Source organism: Bicyclus anynana, chromosome 4 (genome assembly GCF_947172395.1).
Source record: "Bicyclus anynana chromosome 4, ilBicAnyn1.1, whole genome shotgun sequence".
Classification (NCBI taxonomy): Eukaryota; Metazoa; Arthropoda; class Insecta; order Lepidoptera; family Nymphalidae; genus Bicyclus; species Bicyclus anynana.
In genome coordinates this window covers 5,056,761-5,076,412 of record NC_069086.1, presented here as the reverse complement: position 1 = coordinate 5,076,412, position 19,652 = coordinate 5,056,761, and the positions used below count along the sequence as shown (strand labels likewise).

At 35.7% G+C, this 19,652-nt stretch overlaps 2 protein-coding genes across 4 annotated transcripts in view; one reads left to right on the top strand and one right to left on the bottom strand.

Annotated features, from left to right (window-relative positions):
* Positions 1–3,825: 3,825 nt before the first annotated feature.
* Positions 3,826–5,623, top strand: LOC112043110 (protein canopy 4). Its single transcript, XM_024078393.2, has one exon. It carries the CDS (start codon positions 4,060–4,062, stop codon positions 4,936–4,938), a length of 879 nt encoding a protein of 292 aa, XP_023934161.1. The 5' UTR covers positions 3,826–4,059; the 3' UTR covers positions 4,939–5,623.
* Positions 5,624–6,705: 1,082 nt separating this feature from the next.
* Positions 6,706–19,652, bottom strand: part of LOC112043086 (choline-phosphate cytidylyltransferase A) — a 49,995-nt gene continuing 37,048 nt past the window's right edge. For 2 of the 3 annotated variants that reach the window (XM_024078373.2, XM_024078356.2), the window contains 5 exons: positions 15,581–15,743; positions 13,509–13,678; positions 12,122–12,348; positions 10,847–10,911; positions 6,706–9,916 (listed from right to left, as the gene is read on the bottom strand). In XM_024078373.2, the coding sequence (XP_023934141.1) occupies positions 9,804–9,916; positions 10,847–10,911; positions 12,122–12,348; positions 13,509–13,678; positions 15,581–15,743 (738 nt within the window). In that variant the 3' untranslated portion in view covers positions 6,706–9,803. Of the gene's footprint in view, positions 9,917–10,838; positions 10,912–12,121; positions 12,349–13,508; positions 13,679–15,580; positions 15,744–19,652 lie in introns of all 3 variants that reach the window. The other variant, XM_024078381.2, reaches the window with a different exon arrangement.

The following is a 19,652-nucleotide window of genomic DNA, read 5'->3' as shown; positions in this document are numbered from 1 at the left end:
AAAGCAAATCTTACCAATAAAAAGGTAATGGTAACTGTTTGGTGGTCTCAGCATGGTGTTATTCACTATAGTTTTCTCCGATCTGGTCAAGCAATAACAGCAGATGTCTATTGTGCCGAACTCCGAACCATGTTGACAAAACTAGCACTTAAACAGCCCCGACTCATGAATCGATCTTCACCATTATTGCTCCACGACAACGCGAGACCTCAGTTAGAAACTATTCGTCATCCTCCGTATTCACCAGACTTTGCTCCAACGGACTACCATTTTTGTCGTGATTTGGACAATTATCTACGTGACAAGAAGTTTTCTTCCCAGGAGGCAGTACAAAATGCATTCACACAGTTTTTGCAGTCTAGATCGTCGGAGTTCTATCGCAAAGGCATTAATGACCTTCCCATTAGATGGCAGCAATGTATAGATAATAATGGCAACTATTTTGATTAAATAAATTTGTTAAAAATTAAAAAATAAACAATTTAGATTTTCAGTACAGATCGGCAATTTCATACTTTAACCCCTAATATGATCGATACTGAGGCCCAAAACACTTTTTTGTTATTTTTTGTCTGTCTGTCTACCGCGCACCACGCTAAAACTACTGAATGAATTCAAATGAAACTTAAGTAAAATTAGTGGACTATTTATTATACTTTAAAAAACTTGCAAAAATATATATAGAAGGTTGTGAAATAGGGATTGAAAGTTTACATCGCTTTTCACGCGGAAAGAAGTCGTGGGGGTCCGTTAGTTATTTATAAAAATCATAATATATTGGTAACTTGAATTATAAAATTTCATTGGTAAATTAAAAAATTACCATGACCTCGCGGCTGCTCAATGCAGAACTAGCAAAAGCAAACAAAAGAAAAACAAGATCAGCAAGCCACGCCTACTAGTCAAAAGTTCATTTCTTCCTTTAGTGGCCGAATAAATACTAAAAGCCAATATGATACAGCTGATGTTCTATAGCTCGTACAAGATTGTTAGTCATCACCACGCGACGTCGCGTTACCGGCCTCAGCGTAAAAGGCCGTTTCACGCGACGTCGTGTGATGTGGCACTGAACTTGTTAAGAGAAATTTTAGTAGCAGGAGACACTTGGTGGTGTCAGACTCAGACCTGCGTGCCCCAGAGAGAAATCCTGGTCATTACCTAATGGTGATGTTATTATATCTAATATAAATATTGTTATAAAATAAATAAATAAAAATATTACATGACATGATTACACAACTTAAATTCCTAACAAAAGGTAGCTACTGTAAATCGTTGAAAGGGTTGAAAGTGTGTTTCGATTTTCACACGGACGAAGTTGCGGGTGTCCGCTAGTAATAATTATAATTAACTTGCTCTTAAATTAATGAAAATAAATTTGATTAATTACCATAGAACAATCAGATATGGTAAATATATTTTATATAACATTTTATAAACAAACCATACATAATTTAAAATAAATAAGTTATAAAAAGACATGTTTTATCTACCTTCATTTCTAATTTATTTGTTGGTAAACAGTACTCATTAAGAAAGGCTGTAGTATAACAAATGAATTGACTAAAAATGGCTATGTAGTTAGTCTGTATCTGTACACCATAGAAGGTGCGAGAGGATCACCATGAATCCATGGAATGCTAAAATATTTGTCTCATACTTGTGCATTATATGAATATCTCTGTGAGCTATGTTCAAATTTTTTTTGGCGCACCTACTAACAGTAAACCTCCGAAACCCCTGCATATTAAATTTCATTTAAATTGTTGGAACTTTTTCAGAGATTCAGCTTGTTGCAAGGAATGCTTGTTTAAAGGTATTAAAAAGGGATTAAAACAACTTGCCTTCATCTTGTCATAAGAAGTTGGTCTAATGTGTTTATCCGTCAGGGTTGTGGTTCTTGCACGTCCGGCTTCACCATCTGTAGCATAGAGCTCCTCAATGATGGACCACTGTGCACGTTGATTACCAATAAGTAGGTCTTTTTTCTGAAAATTGTTTCGAAAACATTTTAATAAATGTGGTACATCGTACATGTGATATATTTTATTATTATTATATATATAATAAAAGACATTATCAGGATCATTACTATTATTACGGTTAATAAGTAAATCTCAGATATTAATGAATTTATTGCTGCAACATTAGCAGTCCCTTGATCTGAGACAGTACATCTCACTCCATATCCTGATTTAAATATAGCATCAAGAAGTTCTTTAAGAATATTTTTTAAATTTAAAGTTTTAATTCCATCTCGGACAAAATAAAAAGCAAAAGGTAGTTTCCAAGAAGAAAATATCCCACACAGCATAAAAACTAAAACTTAATCAGCAACATTATTTGTTCTGACACCACCTCCTATATCCTCAAAACCTTGAATAACACCTGTATGAAAGTATAACATTTTGGACTAATTTTAGATAAGGAAAGTGCAAAAATTTTTTCATCATTGGTAGATATATCTAGCACCTCTGAATTTAACACCAGATAATCTTAATTGTGAGTCTACTAATACCTTTTCAAAATGACTTAACAGGGGATACTTTGATACAAAAAGTTTTAATTTAGTTAAAGATTGATATTTAGCCTTTAATCTGTTAAGTTGAGTTTTATTTTTTAGTTGTTTCTTTAATGATTATTATTAGCTTGACGTAAATTTTTCTTACAAAGAGTTTCAAACTTATCATCCGGAACTCTATGAACAAAATCTAGCTTTCTACATGACTTGAGTCTGTTATATGCACCTAACGTGCACTGGTATGTTTTCTAAAGCAGACTCACAATTAGCAGGTATGGAATCAGCTTGACTCGCAGTTGAAGTCTGTAAAGTAGACTCAACATCAGTTTGTAAATTGGAATTTTCAATAACATTGACCGGAGACAATATTGAAAACTGTTCTTTACCACTGTCAGACTGACTCTCTGAAATTTAATGGGTTTGAAGATGTCTGTCTGTATGTAATGTAAAAGTAGATGGAATATGGTCAACTATTGTACAGGAATTCATTACAATGAATGAAAAAAAAATCTAGAAATTTTGAAATTACAGATGGTGGTGAAATAGTATTTGGATCAGATTGAAGGGGTTGATTAGGAGTAGATAGCGTAATTTCTAAATTTAAAGTAGCAATAGCATCCTTTGTCAATCTATGATAATTACATACCTGGGTAGAAAGTGGTTTTCACAAATTTTAACGTTTTCTAACTGCCTACGAGTATATTTCCGTAATATTGGACAATTGATGAACGATGCCTCCCATCTAGTGTTATCACTATCAGTAAAAGGTACAGCACGTAATTTGATCGCGTTTTACACTTGGGAATAACACATTGCCTCATTTTTAATTTAAAACAAAATTACTTTTATCAATAACCAAGCACGAGTTGAACTACATTGTATATCTTCTTATTAATCAAAATTTATTTAAATAGTGAAGATAATTAATTAACAAGAAAGATTTATCCTTATTATTAGTAATTCCAGCGGCGCTCATGCGAATTTCAATGATTTCAATTATTGAAAAGTCAAAACCAATCTTTCGCAGTAAAATTACAATGGCGGCGCAGGCACGAGGCAACAAATTCAAAACAATCTTACACACGTGGTATAAACACATTTCTCTTTCATTCATAAAAGCTATTATTTTTCTTTGTGTAAATTTGACCAATCACATCAGTTCTTCGATACTTAGAATTGTAACAGTGTGCAAGTTTATTTAAGTGTACAGGTGAAAGAGATAGGCATGGCCACCACCTACTACAGCCCATAACAAGGAGAAGGATGGAGATATCTCTCTCTTTTGTTAGTAAAGGATGGAGGATTCTCATTTTTTATTCTACGGTTGGGAGGGCCTGATTTGTATTTTGTGTTTTGTTCGAAATATTGTTTGATTGTAAAGGTGTAAAATTTAATTAATTATTTCAAAGCTAGCTGTCTCTATGAATATACTACGCACGCACATCGTCTGTTAACTGAGAAAATAAATTCGAGACTGCTACATTTTTTTCGGTTCCTGGCGCAAGATTTGACTGAACTGTGTTACAACTAAAAACAACATGTTCTTCTGTAAAATAGCTTTATTAGTTGTTAGCGCAACGTTCGTCATTTGCAGTCGCGATGTAGAGGTGAAAACAGAGGAAGATTTGGGTGTTAAATACGCAAACACTTGCGAAGTGTGCAAAGTATTGGCCATGGAGTTGCAGAGTAGCCTCGATGAGACCGGTAAAGTTCGAGATGTTATTGAGATAGGTTATTCACTTGATGACATTCAGCCTAAGAAAAAGACTAAATATCAAAAATCAGAACTGAGATTAATAGAATCCATTGAGGGTGTGTGTGAAAGGATCCTAGAGTACAATATTCATAAAGAACGCCAGGACAGTACACGTTTTGCCAAGGGCATGAGTCAAACTTTTAAAACTTTGCACGGGCTAGTTGACAAAGGTGTCAAAGTAGACTTGGGCATACCCTACGAGCTGTGGGACAAGCCATCAGCTGAAATAACACAACTGAAATCACAGTGTGAGACTTTACTGGAGAACAATGAAGCAGTTATTGAAGATTGGTATTGGAACCTTCAAGGGAAAAAAGATCTGAAGGTTCACTTGTGTCTTGACCACGCTTTGAAGGATGCAGACAAAGGGTGCATGTATGAAGATCAAAAAAACAAAGATAGTCAAGAATCAAAGAATGATCCTAAGCCGAAAGAAACAGTCAAACCAGAATCAGGTAGCTCTGTAAACATGCAAAACTCAAATGCCATGTATGACAATGAAAATATTGGTTATGATGAATTGCCTGAACAAGGTCCAGAACATAATGAACCAGGAAAAATGGAAAATGTGGACACAAGAGGTGAAAAAGGTGACCGTTATGAGCTTAATGACAAAGTCTGGATTCCAGAGGAGCTCAAGAAACAAAGAGAGGAGCTCTAAGTGAATCTCCAGTGATCTTGGAATAAGGAAGACTGTGATTTAATGCCACGCAACCTAAAACTAAAATAACAATGTAAAATGTGAACAGTTTAATAGTTTGTAAAAGAAAAGCTTTTAAAATTATAGGGTATATTCACACAGAAAGTAGATTGCCTATGCTGATCAATCAATGCTTATAGGCACTATTCCATGTTGATAACTGCTACATAAAGCAAGTGGATATGAGCATGTGATGGTGATCGGAGCACCTGACGCTGGTTTGACACAAGTATAAAGACTTACTAAATTATGTACTACCTGTGCTGACTGTCCACGTTGATCAATAAGCTGATAGTGTGTTGCGGGCAACCTGTTTTTTAAGTGAATAAGCCTGTAGGCTATTTATGATCCATACAGCCTCAAAGTTGTTTAGATAGATGATGATGTCATACAAATGTTTGACATACATCCAACAAGCCAAGGCATAGTTAAGTTTAGATAAATAAATAATTTACAGTCAGTGTATTATCAATTTCCTGCATTTAAATAGATGATAAGAATAATGTAGTATAATTTGTAAATCTGTTAGAATGAGTACATGTTGTAATAAGAGTCATATCTGTCATCCAATAAAATAAGTAAATACTAAAAATACTATTGTAACTTAATACCAAATGTTGTTTTTGTATACATTTATTTTATACTTCACTGTATTTTAATTTAGATTACCCAGTTTTTATGCATTCTCTTTGTCAATATATACTTAGAGGCACAATTATCCGCTCACTTTAATATGTCGCGAGTATATTAAAGTGGGCGGAAAATTGTGCCTCTGAGTTTATTTTTTACTCAAAGTGAAGTGAAGGGAAGGTCCTTTGCAACACTCAAATATTTCTTTTTGTTATGCGTTTTATTTGTATTTTTTTTATTCAATTACTTATTACCATTAATACTTTACTGGAGCTATCTCTACATGGATATTAAATATATCAATAATACAATTATATTATTAAGAAGGTAATATTAAATCAATATTTATTCAACCTTTAATAATTTAGCAAGTGATGGATCCTTTCCAAAGCCACGGTGGTCTAAACTCTATGGTTTCCTACCAAGGGACATGGGTGGACAAACTTTTAGCTTTTGAAAATCACAAAGGTTTGACCATAAAAGGCTCTCAAAAAGGTAATTTATAAACCCTCGCTTTAAAATAACTTGAGTATTAGTTTAACCACTGGTAGAAGACTGATTACTAAAGCACAAAATCGCTTTTTTTAAATTTAGTTGTATGTTTGGTTATAGTTAGCTATAGCTTGGCAACTCGTTCGTTCCGATGCGGGAGCGGGCTAGGAGGCGTGTAGCGATGAATGAAAACGGATGCACCTCACTTCCCCGCACGCACGATTTCACACCTGCGCAGTCTTTCCCCTCATCGCCCGCATATCATTGGAGTGTCATCGAAAAAGTTGCCAGACTGTAACAGACCCAGTAAAGGTTTGCTTTGACTTATGTGCACTTGCTTCTTACCTATCACTACATGTGACAACTTCACCCCTATGTTTATAGCTTGGCAACTTTTCCACGCACGCACAATTTCACACTCGCGCAATCTCTCCCCCTGTCGCCCGCAATCATGGGAGTGTCATCAACGATCAACTTGCCAGACTAGTACAGTTAAGCAAGCAACCAATATTATCTCAGTAACCATAATAAGGCATAGCAGATGATGATTGTTTTATGTTGAGCAAATATTTATGCATAAGTATTGGGATTCAGAGAAACACAATATAATTTGAAGCACCTCTTTAATCCATTGTCAAAAAGTAATGTACAAATAAAATCTTCTGAGATACTTTCTGCACTTCACACTCACGGTGCTAACAAAAAAAAGAAATGCAGGCATCCTGCATACCGTTTTAAATGAGATAAAAATTTACAATAAACAAACGAATATAAATAATAATAATAATATGTATTAAAACTAATAGGATTAAATACATTCACTCACGTAACCAGACAGCAGGCATACTCGTATTTATAATAATAACTTAATACATCAACAGCAACGTAAGACTTCCTTTTATCGACAGTTGCTAATCGGACGCGACCTATTTGTGAAAGGGCTCCCCCGTTAAAATTTACATTATTTTTAGGGCCAGTTTCACCACCTAGTAACTTTCTGATAGCTTATTCACAAGTTTTGTCTTTCTCATTTGACATGTAATAAGAAATAAACTATACCTATCTTCATATTATTATTATTATATATTAAAGTGGGCGAATAATTGTGCCTCTGAGTACAGTTTTGTTCTCACAACTAGTGTGACATTTTATATAGATCTTCTATTCCCGAAAGACTGTTTGGGTATGTGGTAAGATACAAATATAGACGCTTTGAGTAAAAGAGCGAACGCAAAACAAATGATAACTTATAAACATGTTTGTACATGTTTATAAATTATCATTTCGTTGCTAAGTAACGATTTTTCTGGTAAACAGGTTTCGGTGTCATACGCCCTCCTCTGTATCACAAAATAATCAAACAATTCGTTTCTACCGTGATCACGTTATACGTTTATACACAAAGTAATTTGTGCTATCAAGACAACGACATTTTCTGATGCCTTGCCAAACAATCTTCCAGAAATATAGTAACTACCTACAAACCATATGTGTATTCTTCAGTGTGAATATGTGTAGGCGCCAGTTTAATATATTTTGCCTACAATAAATAAGTAACGAATTATTAGCAACTGTGGTCAAATGGTCGTCCACCTCGCCGCACTCACGAAATGCTCGTCTGAGAACGCGTCTCGTACTTCGATGTGGTATGGACGTTGTACATCGTATAAAAATACTATGATACATTTCCATACAGTGGCGTAACTATATGCCTTCACAACCAATGATATTATATAAATAGATATGTTACTAGTACGCACAAAAGTGAAGTGTTGTATACAATTTATTATACATCAGTAGGCTTAATATGCGACCCAGGACATACCTTTTTTATTCTTTACAAGTTAGCCCTTGATTACAATCTCTATTGGTAAGCGATGACGCAATCTAAGATGGAAGCAGGCTAACTTATTTATTTATTTAACTTGTTAGACGTAGGATGAAAATTCACATCCCTTTCGGTTGTAAATGACGACGAATCCACATATTTCGCGTAGACAAACATATTGTCGACCAATAGCGAACAAACCGGAAATATCGCTGTCTCTTTCGTTTGCGATAGGACGACAGAGACAGCGATAAATTCGGTCCGACTGTGCATTCTTCATTTAGTCATCAGAAGATATGTCGTGGGTCACATGTTAGGACTACTGGCAATGTGAAATGTTACGAAACGCAAAACTATGCATGTGTGCAGCCACTTTAATGGTTTTTTTCGATGTTTTTGTAGGCATATAACGTATCTTTTATATAATACCATTGTTCACAGCCCATACATTGAAGGCCTAACTACTAACACTTAATGCTTCCTATTCTTACCGACAGTCTATAATTTTGGCCCGGATTATAATAACAGCTGGAAGCGTATTATGACTGACTGTTGATATTAAAAGGACACTTTATCACTCAGTTTTTAATCATTTACCTAATTAATTTAATTTTATATTCCCCTAAGTAGATAATATAATTATAGATGTGATAATTTGTTTTCAAACACTTATTTTATTATTCGTGATGTTTAAGAAAATATTATTTATAGTTTTGGAAATAGTTGAAAACTTAATCTAGAACAAGCAACTTCTAGATCTAGAGTCTCAAATAGCGAAATGAAGACAGGTTTTCCCTAATATTCACCTTTTTAGAAGAAAATTCCGTATACTTCACATTTATAACACATCAAATGATGTGTGTTTGGCTAAATTAACCCAAAAACTAAGTATAGCACTTTTTTAGCGTGCATTTTATACTTGCAAAAATGCAAGACCTAAACACTCATAACAAGTCCTTATTAAAGAAGAATTACAGTTTGTATGATTACATACCCTGGCTGAAAAACTTGTGCACACCATTGGCCAGAAACAACACGTTGCGTGTTTTTCACAGAGAAAACAATTCGATTTAACTCTCTAAAGCTTGTATACCTGTCCTAAACCGTTTTCAATAACCTATGATTCTGAAATTGTTGCTAGGCAACATTGTAATTTGTTACAAAAGACCAAACTAAATTTACAGACATAGCAGAGTTCTCGATTAATTTGTTACAGTTTATTGTAATAAATAACAAACTAGGTATATATACTCAGAGGCACAATTATCCGCCCACTTCAATATACTAACTTCATATAAAAAGTGGGCGGATAATTATGCATCTGAGTATATAATAAGTCAATTAAGTTCGAATGCAAATGCGAAATTCTCCAGTGGACGTACGTCGCACGAATATTAAAACGAATACACAGAGCCTGTAGATACAGTTCTGGCGTTCTGAACAACGTTTGCAACTTTATATTACAATGCAAATAGCAATCTATATAAAGTTATAAACATTAGGAGTCAGAATGCTTAAACTCTTTCTGTCTATGGCTCTTAAAGTGATCCTTCACACAGACAACTGTAAGGACCCTGAACTCACAACGCCTAAACTCTCATGGCCATATTTATAAACATTAATTCAGATTTAAGCCTCAATTTTCTACAAAGTAATATGGACCTAATCACTACTAACTTAAAGTTCACTTTACTTTGAAGAATATTGAGGTTTTCATCATTATCAATGTTATAGACATGGCCGTCAGTCTGTGGCTCTTTATGTGATCCTTCCCGCAAACATTTGTAAGGCCCCGTCCCCACGATATGGTTACGCCATTGTTTCCAATATACATATATATAATATAATATCGACTACAAATGTAAAGCTAAATTAACTAAAGGTAGGGGCTGGTGTCTTGGTAGTCGTCATCGCTGTCCGAGCCGTCGTCCGTCAGCTGCCGTTGTACGGCCTCTTCCGATTCCCCAAGGCACTCAGAGCTCGATGCATCTGACAAAAAAAAAATACTGTCAGTTTCAAAGGACTGCACGTTATGAAAAAATTTTATATATAATTTGTTTGAGCGTGATAGTCATGCGAGTACGATGCTCTTTCCCCATTCCAAGGCACAGGTAATAAATATCAACTTGGGTCAAATTTAGTAAAAGGAGATGGCCCAAAATTGCCCCAAGCTACAACTGTACAAAGAAACTTAATTATATGTATAAATGTAAAATTACATTACAATAATTATTTTAAAATGTAAGAAATAATAATAAGTATTTTTAAATATAGGGGATTATCTATAATATTTTTAAATAGCGGAATTTTAAAATCATTTTATATTTTACTTTCTAGATTATAAAAGTAAGTAAAGTAGATTATAAAGTTTGTGATAATATGGGTACTCAATACACAATAAGTAATCCCGCTATTTAGCTATTTACCAACAATAAAATTTATCTATATTCTGTCTGGATATTGATCTAGTCAGGTAAACCCACCCCAAATTTAAAAGATATGTACACACATTAACTTTTTTTCTGGGGCAAATAATGTATAGAGAATGGACCATCTCCTTTTAAATCACAAAACTTGTGCTGGTTTTATTTTTTTACAAAATAAAACACGTGTAAGCTTATTCCCTCTTCTAAGGACGCTTCTGCACGAGTAATACTGAAGCAATTTATTCACCAAATAGATAATTTCTTATAACTATTGTTCTAGATAAATCAGATCTACAAGATATAAAACTTTTCAAAACTACTGCTATTAGATAATTTATTTACAGCAAATTATACTCTATACTATATAATTATACCTATGGTGCAAATACATAATAAATAAATAGTAGAGCGTAGCGTGTGTCTACAGGTGACTAGTGTTAGGTGCTAGGTGTGAGGTGTGAGCTAAGGAAGCGAGCAATAGTTACCCAGTTACCTGCTTGCTGATCCCACAGCGCTTCGCAGCGTCGCGACTTTGGTGGCGGCGGCGATGCGGACCCCCTGAAACAAAAAAAAAATTATATGTTTTTTTTAAACATTCATTATAACAGTATCATTTAAATATTGGATAGAAGCAGGCGTTACTTTGCGGAAGTTCATCATGATTATATAGTTTCACCCCGAAACCGGAGCATCCTCAGGAGATGTTGACTCTACAACGTGCAAATTTCTTTGCAATTGCACGTTGTAGAGTCAACATCTCCTGAGGATGCTCCGGTTTCGGGGTGAAACGTACGTAGAGAGTATTTTGTCGGACCTGGGTGACGTTGTCGCATGGGTTCGTCGACTTTTCGCGGATGATAGCAAAATAAATAAATCATTATATAAGTATCATTTAAGACTCCGTATTATCTATACTAATATTATAAAGCTGAAGAGTTTGTTTGTTTGAATGAACGCGCGAAATCTCAAAAACTACTGCTCCGATTTGAAAAATTCTTTCAGTATTAGATAGCCCATTTATCGAGGAAGGCTATATATTAACCCCGTATTCCTACGGGAACGGGAATCACGCGGGTGAAACCGCGCGACGTCAGCTAGTTTCTGATATTGCCAACAACACCAGAACTTGAATCCCCTTGTTCTCTGTCCCTCCGTCCCATTAGACTATCAGAGAGACTACAATGGCAGTCTAAAGAGAGATAATTATTATTTGTTGCAGTTGCACCTAAACGCTGAAACATAGGGTTAATATTCCATTTCTATTTCATAGCTTTAATTTTATGTTTTCGATTTTATTAGGCTAGTTGACCAATAGTACGTCTTTTAAGTAAGTACGTTTTTATGTTCCATTCCATGTTCATCTTAGATCGTCACTTACGGTACCCTAAGTGACGATGTAAGATGCACATTACTTAAGGTACCTTAAGTGACGATCTAAGATGAACATCACTTAAGGTACCTTAAGTGACGATCTAAGATGAACATCACTTAAGGTACCTTAAGTGACGATCTAAGATGAACATCACTTAAGGTACCTTAAGTGACGATCTAAGATGAACATCACTTAAGGTACCTTAAGTGACGATCTAAGATGAACTAAATGACGATCTAAGATGAACATCACTTAAGGTACCTTAAGTGATGATCTAAGATGAACTAAATGACGATCTAAGATGAAGATCACTTAAGGTACCTTAAGTGACGATCTAAGATGACCATCAACTGAGATCGCAAGGGCAACTTGTCACTAAAAAAAAAAACAACTGACCTGTTGAGGGGCTCGTGGTCGTCGCCGTTCTCGCTGGGCGCGGGCGAGCCGCGCGGCGAGGGCGGCTGGCTGAGCGCCTGCATGAGGCGGCCCTTCGACTCGTTCCAGATGTTGCTGAGCCGCCCGTCCGGCCCGAACAGCAGCAGGAACGCGTCGATCAGCTCGCGCGACTTCTCCTCCCATTTCGTCAGGATATCTACCCTCTTCTCGCCTATGTTTGTCATCACCTGCAATATCATTATGACGTGATAACCTTGTTTAAATTGATGAAACACGGGTGCAGGCACGATAAAGATGCCCGTTCCACTATATGCTAAAGTTAAAGAGTCAAGGTGAAACTTTTACCTTTGGGTTGGTTTTCTGTCTAGATTAATAATGAATTATAATTTTGTCCATAGACAGCGGGGTAATTATAATGGGGATGATGACTAGGTTTGAATATATTGATTTTTATGATACATTCGGGTAAATCGGGTCAATGTTAACTAATTTATACATAAAAAGCAAAGATTGTCTGGATGTTTGCAAAATAAATGAGATTATAAAATTTCAAAATCTATTAAAAATATTTTATCGTAATTAGATGAAAATTCATACAATTTTAGCTTCCTTACATTAAATGTGACATTTTTTAATAAATGAACTATAAACATAAACGCACAAATAACAAAGATATTAGTCATTTTGTTTGAACGCACATACTAATCTAACGATTATTACATTGCCTAGACGTCATTAGTTCGTGCCATTTTGTATGGGGTGTTTTTCAGGGATCCGTGGCAGCGCCGCAAATCTGACTCTTTAAATCCCTGTAGCTCCGAAAGCAATGATCGCAGATACCCTGTTCCTTTTACAAAATTTCTTTACTATTATACTCTTAATTTATATACAATTCAAAAAACTGTTATCATCCCTATTACGCTATCTAGCGGGTCTATCAGAGTATATGAAACAGCACAAGAAGTTCGTGGGACGGTATAGTTTAGTAATATGATACTAGATGGTGCAAAAAATTGTCGAATTGATTATGCAACACGGCTAAAACTCAAGTCATACAACGTCGGAGTATGTCCGACTAGTTTCGAACCCATACATCCTTAGTCATGAGCTGGTTCTTGCAACGCGGCACAATCCAAACTGCGATGAATCAATTAACATGAATAACAATAACGATAGTTTAGATTCTAAAATTAATCGAACTGTTTGTGATGATGGGCAAATATTTTTCCATGTAAATTTATCGTCCGTGAACAGATTTACAGACAACCAATTTTTTTATTTACTGTTGTATTAACACAAACCCAACGCTCACTGTCAGTACTCATCCTTTCTTTCTTGCGTGTATGTGTACTCAACAAGGATAGGAAAGTATAGTTAGTTCGCTAACCTTTTTGCCTTTATCTTTGAGTTCGTCCATCTTGTTCTGCAGCCGGAACTTCTTCTCGTTGAGGAAGGACACGTTGAGCTCCTTGGCGGAGTATCCGCGCGCCAGGTTCCGCCGCACGTACATGTCGTAGTCGCGGACTATCCGCGCCACTATGTCTGACGTCGACACGCCTGCGGATACAAGATATCACAATCACTATTTGCTTTTTAAAAGAATATTTGTATTAATATGTTTTAAATATGGATTCCATCCCATTTCGACGGTGCATTCGTGCAATAGAGACGTGATAGCCTAGTAGTCCTATTAGCCTGGATGTGACCATTGCCTTCGATTCAGATGCGTTGGTTCGAATTCGGTTCGGGGCATGCACCGCCGACTTATAAGAAATTAAATATCATGTGTCTTAAACGGTAAAGGAAAAACATCGTGAAGAAACCTGAGAATTTTCTTTATTCTCTATGTGTGGGAAGTCTACCAGTCAGCATTTGGCCAGCATGGTGGACTAAGGCCTAACCCCTGAGAGGAGACTCGTGTTCAACAGTAAGCCGATTATGGGTAGTTGATGATTAGTGCAATATTGGCCGATGGACGGATGGATTTCTAATAGTGAATTTACGGTACGAGCAAACTCCGTCCACAGGTCGCCTCGCGCGATTGATATTTTTGTTGGTAATATTTTTAAATAATTAATTTTTTATCTGAATAATAAAACAAATTAGAAAATTATACTATGTCAGTAATTGAAAACGATTAAAAATTATTAAAATATTCGTTTTATTTTTATAAATAAGCTTCAGCCCTAGAAAGCTTTAGTCAGTTAAACACAAAAAATAACATATACATATAAATACCGTTGGCGGCAGGGGCAAATCCAGCAATTTTGTCGCTCCACCAAAAATTTTATTTTTTTATTATTAGGTATATTAATATTGTTAGAATAGTAGTTTTTTGAGCCTAGTTTGCTATGTAAAAATAATAACTATACTTATGTAAGAATAATACCAGTTGAAAGAAATTAAATAAATTTGCTGGGGAATATGTCAATTTCGTTGCACTTTTTTGCCGCTGTGGGCAAATGCCCCGCGTGCCCTTCCCTTGCCCTTCCCTGGATCGGGCCCTGGTTGACGGTCTCACAGAGCATGTTACAAACACTCTCGCCAATTTTATTAAATCGATATACGAATAGATAATATCTTACATTGTTCCAATAATGTAAATTCATACAACATCGCTAGTATTGTATTACACGAGTATATCTTACATAACGCTTACTATGTATGGCTGAGGTCTGCATAGGTCACGGGCCACAGCAATCAGCAACAGTTAGGTCATTATCACATCACCGGTTGTACGATTGTGATATCAGTGCCATATTTAGAAATCATATCAATACTATTATGAAACCTCTTCTTTTATATAGTTAATGCAAGTTGGCGTACAAACGGCGGACAAACATTGGCCCACTTGAAGTTCTGTTAATCTGATGATGATGATGATGATGATGATTTTCTGATATCTTAGGTTAAGCAAACATGACGTTTATATTTCGATTGCATCCACAAGATCAGTCAAACATTTTCGAATGAATAAAAAAAAACAATGCTCAATTTGTACTGAAGAATTTTTGTTATAATGGGCGCCAGATGGGGCACATAGTTTAAGGATTGGTGCCCCAATATTTCTCACTCACGGAAAAGCGCAGTCGACTTTTCCTTATTACTTATGAGATCAAACGAGACGCAAAGAATCGCTGGATATAGGCGGCTCCAGAGTTCCAGACCATGGTGTAAGAAAGTAATTAAACAAATAAAAAACCCGACTGTATAAAGTATAAAAAAAAACTGAAAAGAAAAGAAACAAGCTCAGTCCAGAAGTGTGGAAAGCAATTAGAAAACAGTCGGGACCTTAAACATTGGATAGAATGATTTTCTTCTACATTATATAATAGGTCCCGACTGTTTTCTAATTGCTTTCTGTTTTGGTGTCAAGATACGCGCGAAAAACATAACCCTGCAGTCGGGTAAAAAGGCCTACTATGGTGAGGTGATGAGGTGATTATGATGAAGTCTCACCTTCTGTCCGCTCGGTGGCGACGAACATGTCTTTGGCCTTGATCATCGCGTAGGTGTCCTCGCAGTCCTGCGTCGTGTAGGGGATGTCGTCGTGCGCGATGAAGTCGATCTTGTGCTTCTCCAGAAACTCCTCGTCGTACTCCCAAGGCGCGTCGCGGACCACCTTGAAAAGATAAAAAAGCTAGATGACTAGATGAAAATATGTTTAAAATCCTTAACCAAAAAAAACCGAACAGGAAAATATGACGGCCTCCATGGCGCAGTGGTATGTGCAGTGGACTTACATGACGGAGGTCCTGGGTTCGATCCCCGGCTGGACCGATTGAGGTGGTGGGAGGCTTTGGCCGTGGCTAGTTACCACCCTACCGACAAAGACGTACCGCCAAGCGATTTAGCGTTCCGGTACGACGTCGTGTAGAAACCGAAAGGGGTGTGGATGTCTTCCTCCTCCTAATAAGTTAGCCCGATTACATTTTAGATTGCATCATCACTTACCATCAGGTGAGATTGTAGTCAAGGGCTAACTTGTAAAGAGTTAAAAAAAATAAAATTAAAGGTTGTATTAATTGAGTTTCTGGTGAAATACAAACAACATTGAAGGAAGAAATCAGCTATTATGATAAAACTATTTTGTTAAATTAACCTACGAAAAATCAGTTCGTTTATATTATGATTAACATTTAAGATTATAATTCGTATAAATATGTAACAAAGTTAATACTTTTAACTTTAAGTAAGACCAGGAAATAACCTTAATATAATAATTATTTCTACATATTAATAACTTTACTTTTAGAATCGCAAAATATAATTATTTTTAAAAACATAGCGTAACATCTTGTCTAATTTATAGTAAGAGAGTCTAAATAAATAAATTGAGATTCAGAAACAAATGAAATTTTTCAAGAGTCCATTTATTTAAAAAAGACATAGGAGACAGTAATAGAATACAAAAAGGCCATTGGGTTAGTAAATCACTCGTTACTGACCCGATGCTAAATTTAGAGTGACGTTGTTGACCGCTAAAATTAGTCACTCAGCTGTACGAGCGTCCGTCGGTTTCTCTTACCAATGTGCTAAGTGGTATAACTGTCGATTAGTGATTGACAGATTTTATTTTAGTAACTTTGAAATAGGTTTAACATATTTTACTGGTAATTTGATTATTCATCAATCAACTTTCTAAAAAAAAAATCGTGGCATGACTTATTAAAAAATACCAATTATCTCTTGGTGTGCATCTTAGGCCAGCATAACAACAATACATCACTATTTAGCCCCGAAGAAAGCTTATATCCTGTGTTATGGGTACCCAGGTAGCGCATTTTATCATGTAAACTACATACAAATACTTATACATATAACGTACAGTTATGGGTTTAGTTAAATACTTAAAAACAAAAAAATACACCCTGCATATCTTAACACAATAGAATAAATAGCAATTTTTTGTATTATCACAATTAACCTAACGCTGTTGCTAACGAAAAATATCTACATTGTCTGTCGTACATTGACTTTGCAATTATTTTAAAATTTACAATTCAAGTCTAGAAATAGAAATAACAGAGTTACTAGATAACTTTTTACAATGGGGATGATGACTATGTTTGAATATATTGAGTTTTATGATACATTCGGGTAATTAGGGTCAATGTTAACTAATTTATACATAAAAAGCAAAGATTGTCTGGATATTTGCAAAATAAATGAGATTATAAAATTTCAAAAACTACTAAAATTTTTTTATCGTAATTAGATGAAAATTCATACAGTTTTAGCTTCCTTACATTAAAATTAACATTTTTTAATATATGAACTATAAAGATAAACGCACAAATAACAAAGATATTAGTAATTTTGTTTGAACGCGCATACAAATCTAACGATCATTACATTGCCTATGACGTCATTTTTTCGAGCCATTTTGTATGGGGCGTTTTTCAGGGATCCGCGGCAGCGCCGCAAATCTGACTCTTTAAATCCCTGTAGCTCCGAAAGTAATGATCGCAGATACCCTGTTACTTTTACAAAATTGCTTTACTATTAGTATACTCTTAATTTATATACAATTTAAAAAACGGTCATCATCCCTATTAATTGTGACGTTGAACCAACGTTATTACTACTATGAAAAGATAATATTAATTATTTACTATGAGTTGAGCCAACTCTGAATACTGCTGCGTATGGTATGAAAACACATTCCTGTGGCGCTAATAAGCGACCAAGTGATGATAAATAGACAAAATGGCGTGGGAGTTCTCCCCGTCTCATCTCTATCGACCCTACGCATTGAAAGCGGTATTTTCGGTTGCACCGTTGTTGGTTGAATTTTGTCTATATCTCTTCACGAGTTGATCTCGTTAGTCGCATGTTAGCCCCCCTGTAGTGGTTAAATGCGACCAATGATTATCTCGTAAAGAGACTTTAAATCAATGGCGGTGAATCCGGAAATACCGCTATTTCTTTCAAGGGCGTTATATGGAAGAGATGCGACGGGGACAACTCCCACGCCATTTTGTCTATTTCTCGTCTCGTCTTGGACGCATGTAAGCAATAACTGCGCAGGGCGTGTTTCAATGTCAGAGCAGACTCGAATTTTGTGCATACTGTAGATAATTGTATGTCAGTCAAATTAGTCTTAACATAATCATGAATTCTAAGATGTCTAAGCATTTTAAAGTACAATACATCGATTTGCATATAAAGCAAGACGCCAGTTAGGAAAAAAACATTTTTTCCAACATTGTATGTTTGGGTTTCCAACTACAGTACCTACGTCATACTCGATGACTAGCTTGACCTGATATCACCGGGCATGGTAAGTGCCTTTTAACAATGACTTGCGATAAACTACAATAGCTCACCGCACACATTATACTCAGCTTTAGGTTCCTAGCCTAGGTTTGTGTTTACTAATTTTTTAATTGACACTTGGTGTTACAGCCCCAACCTCAGAAAGCCTCGTCCTTCGGTCCCGTCATATATATAGTCATTCAGTCTAGAAAGTCAGAATTTTCAAAATTGGTTCTATAGATCCAGAGATTACCCCCCTAGAATACCACAAACTATACCACTTTTTAACCGACTTCAAAAAGGAGGAGGTTCTCAATTCGGTCGGTATTTTTTTTTTTTTTTTTTTTTATGTATGTACACCGATTACTCAAAGACGCCTGGACCGATTTCAAAAATTATTTTTTTGTTTGAAACGGTATAGTCCCCATTTGGTCCCATTGCCATCATGACAAGATCTGATGATGGAATCCTGGAGAAATTGAGGGGAACTTTCGAAAATTATATGGGTGTCTAGTGTGTTCGTAAACTTTTCCATTTAGTACCTTTAAGAAATACAAAATTATGAAGGTTTGAAATCGATCTGATGATGGAGTCATAAAACAGACGAGGGAACTCCTTGGCGATTTACAGCAGTTACCTTGTGTTTGGGCTTGATTAATTTGTATTAATGAGAACTTTCCACATAGATAGGTTGTGACTGTCATTTAGGGGTTTGGTGATGAAGACCAAGGACAATTAAGGGAACTCCTTAACAGTTTACAGTAACTACCTTGTGTTTGGCCTTGATTAGTTCGTATTGCTGAGAACTTTCTACCTAGATGAGTTGTGTCTGTTATTATGGGTCTGATGATGAAGACCAAGGTCAATGAAGGGAACCCCTTGACGGTTTACGGTAGCTACCTTGTGCTTGGGCTTGATTAATTTGTATTGCTGAGAATTTTGTACCAAGATGGGTTGTGACTGTCATTAGGGGTCTGATGTATTCGTTTGAGATGAAATTTTACACTAAAAATTGAAAAATAATAAAAATTTTAATAAAAAAAATACAACCGACTTCAAAACCTAAAAACGTACCCACTAAACTAAAAAGCGAAAAATAACATCATAATATGTTCTACCTGCTGATCAGTATGAAGTCGGTGCTTAGCCGGTGTTGTCTTAATTTAAGCCATTTCTGACAGGACCACATGAAACAACACTGTCTGCAAAATCTAAATCTATAAGATATGCTCACATGGCTTGAATTAATACATCACCGGCTTAGCACCGACTT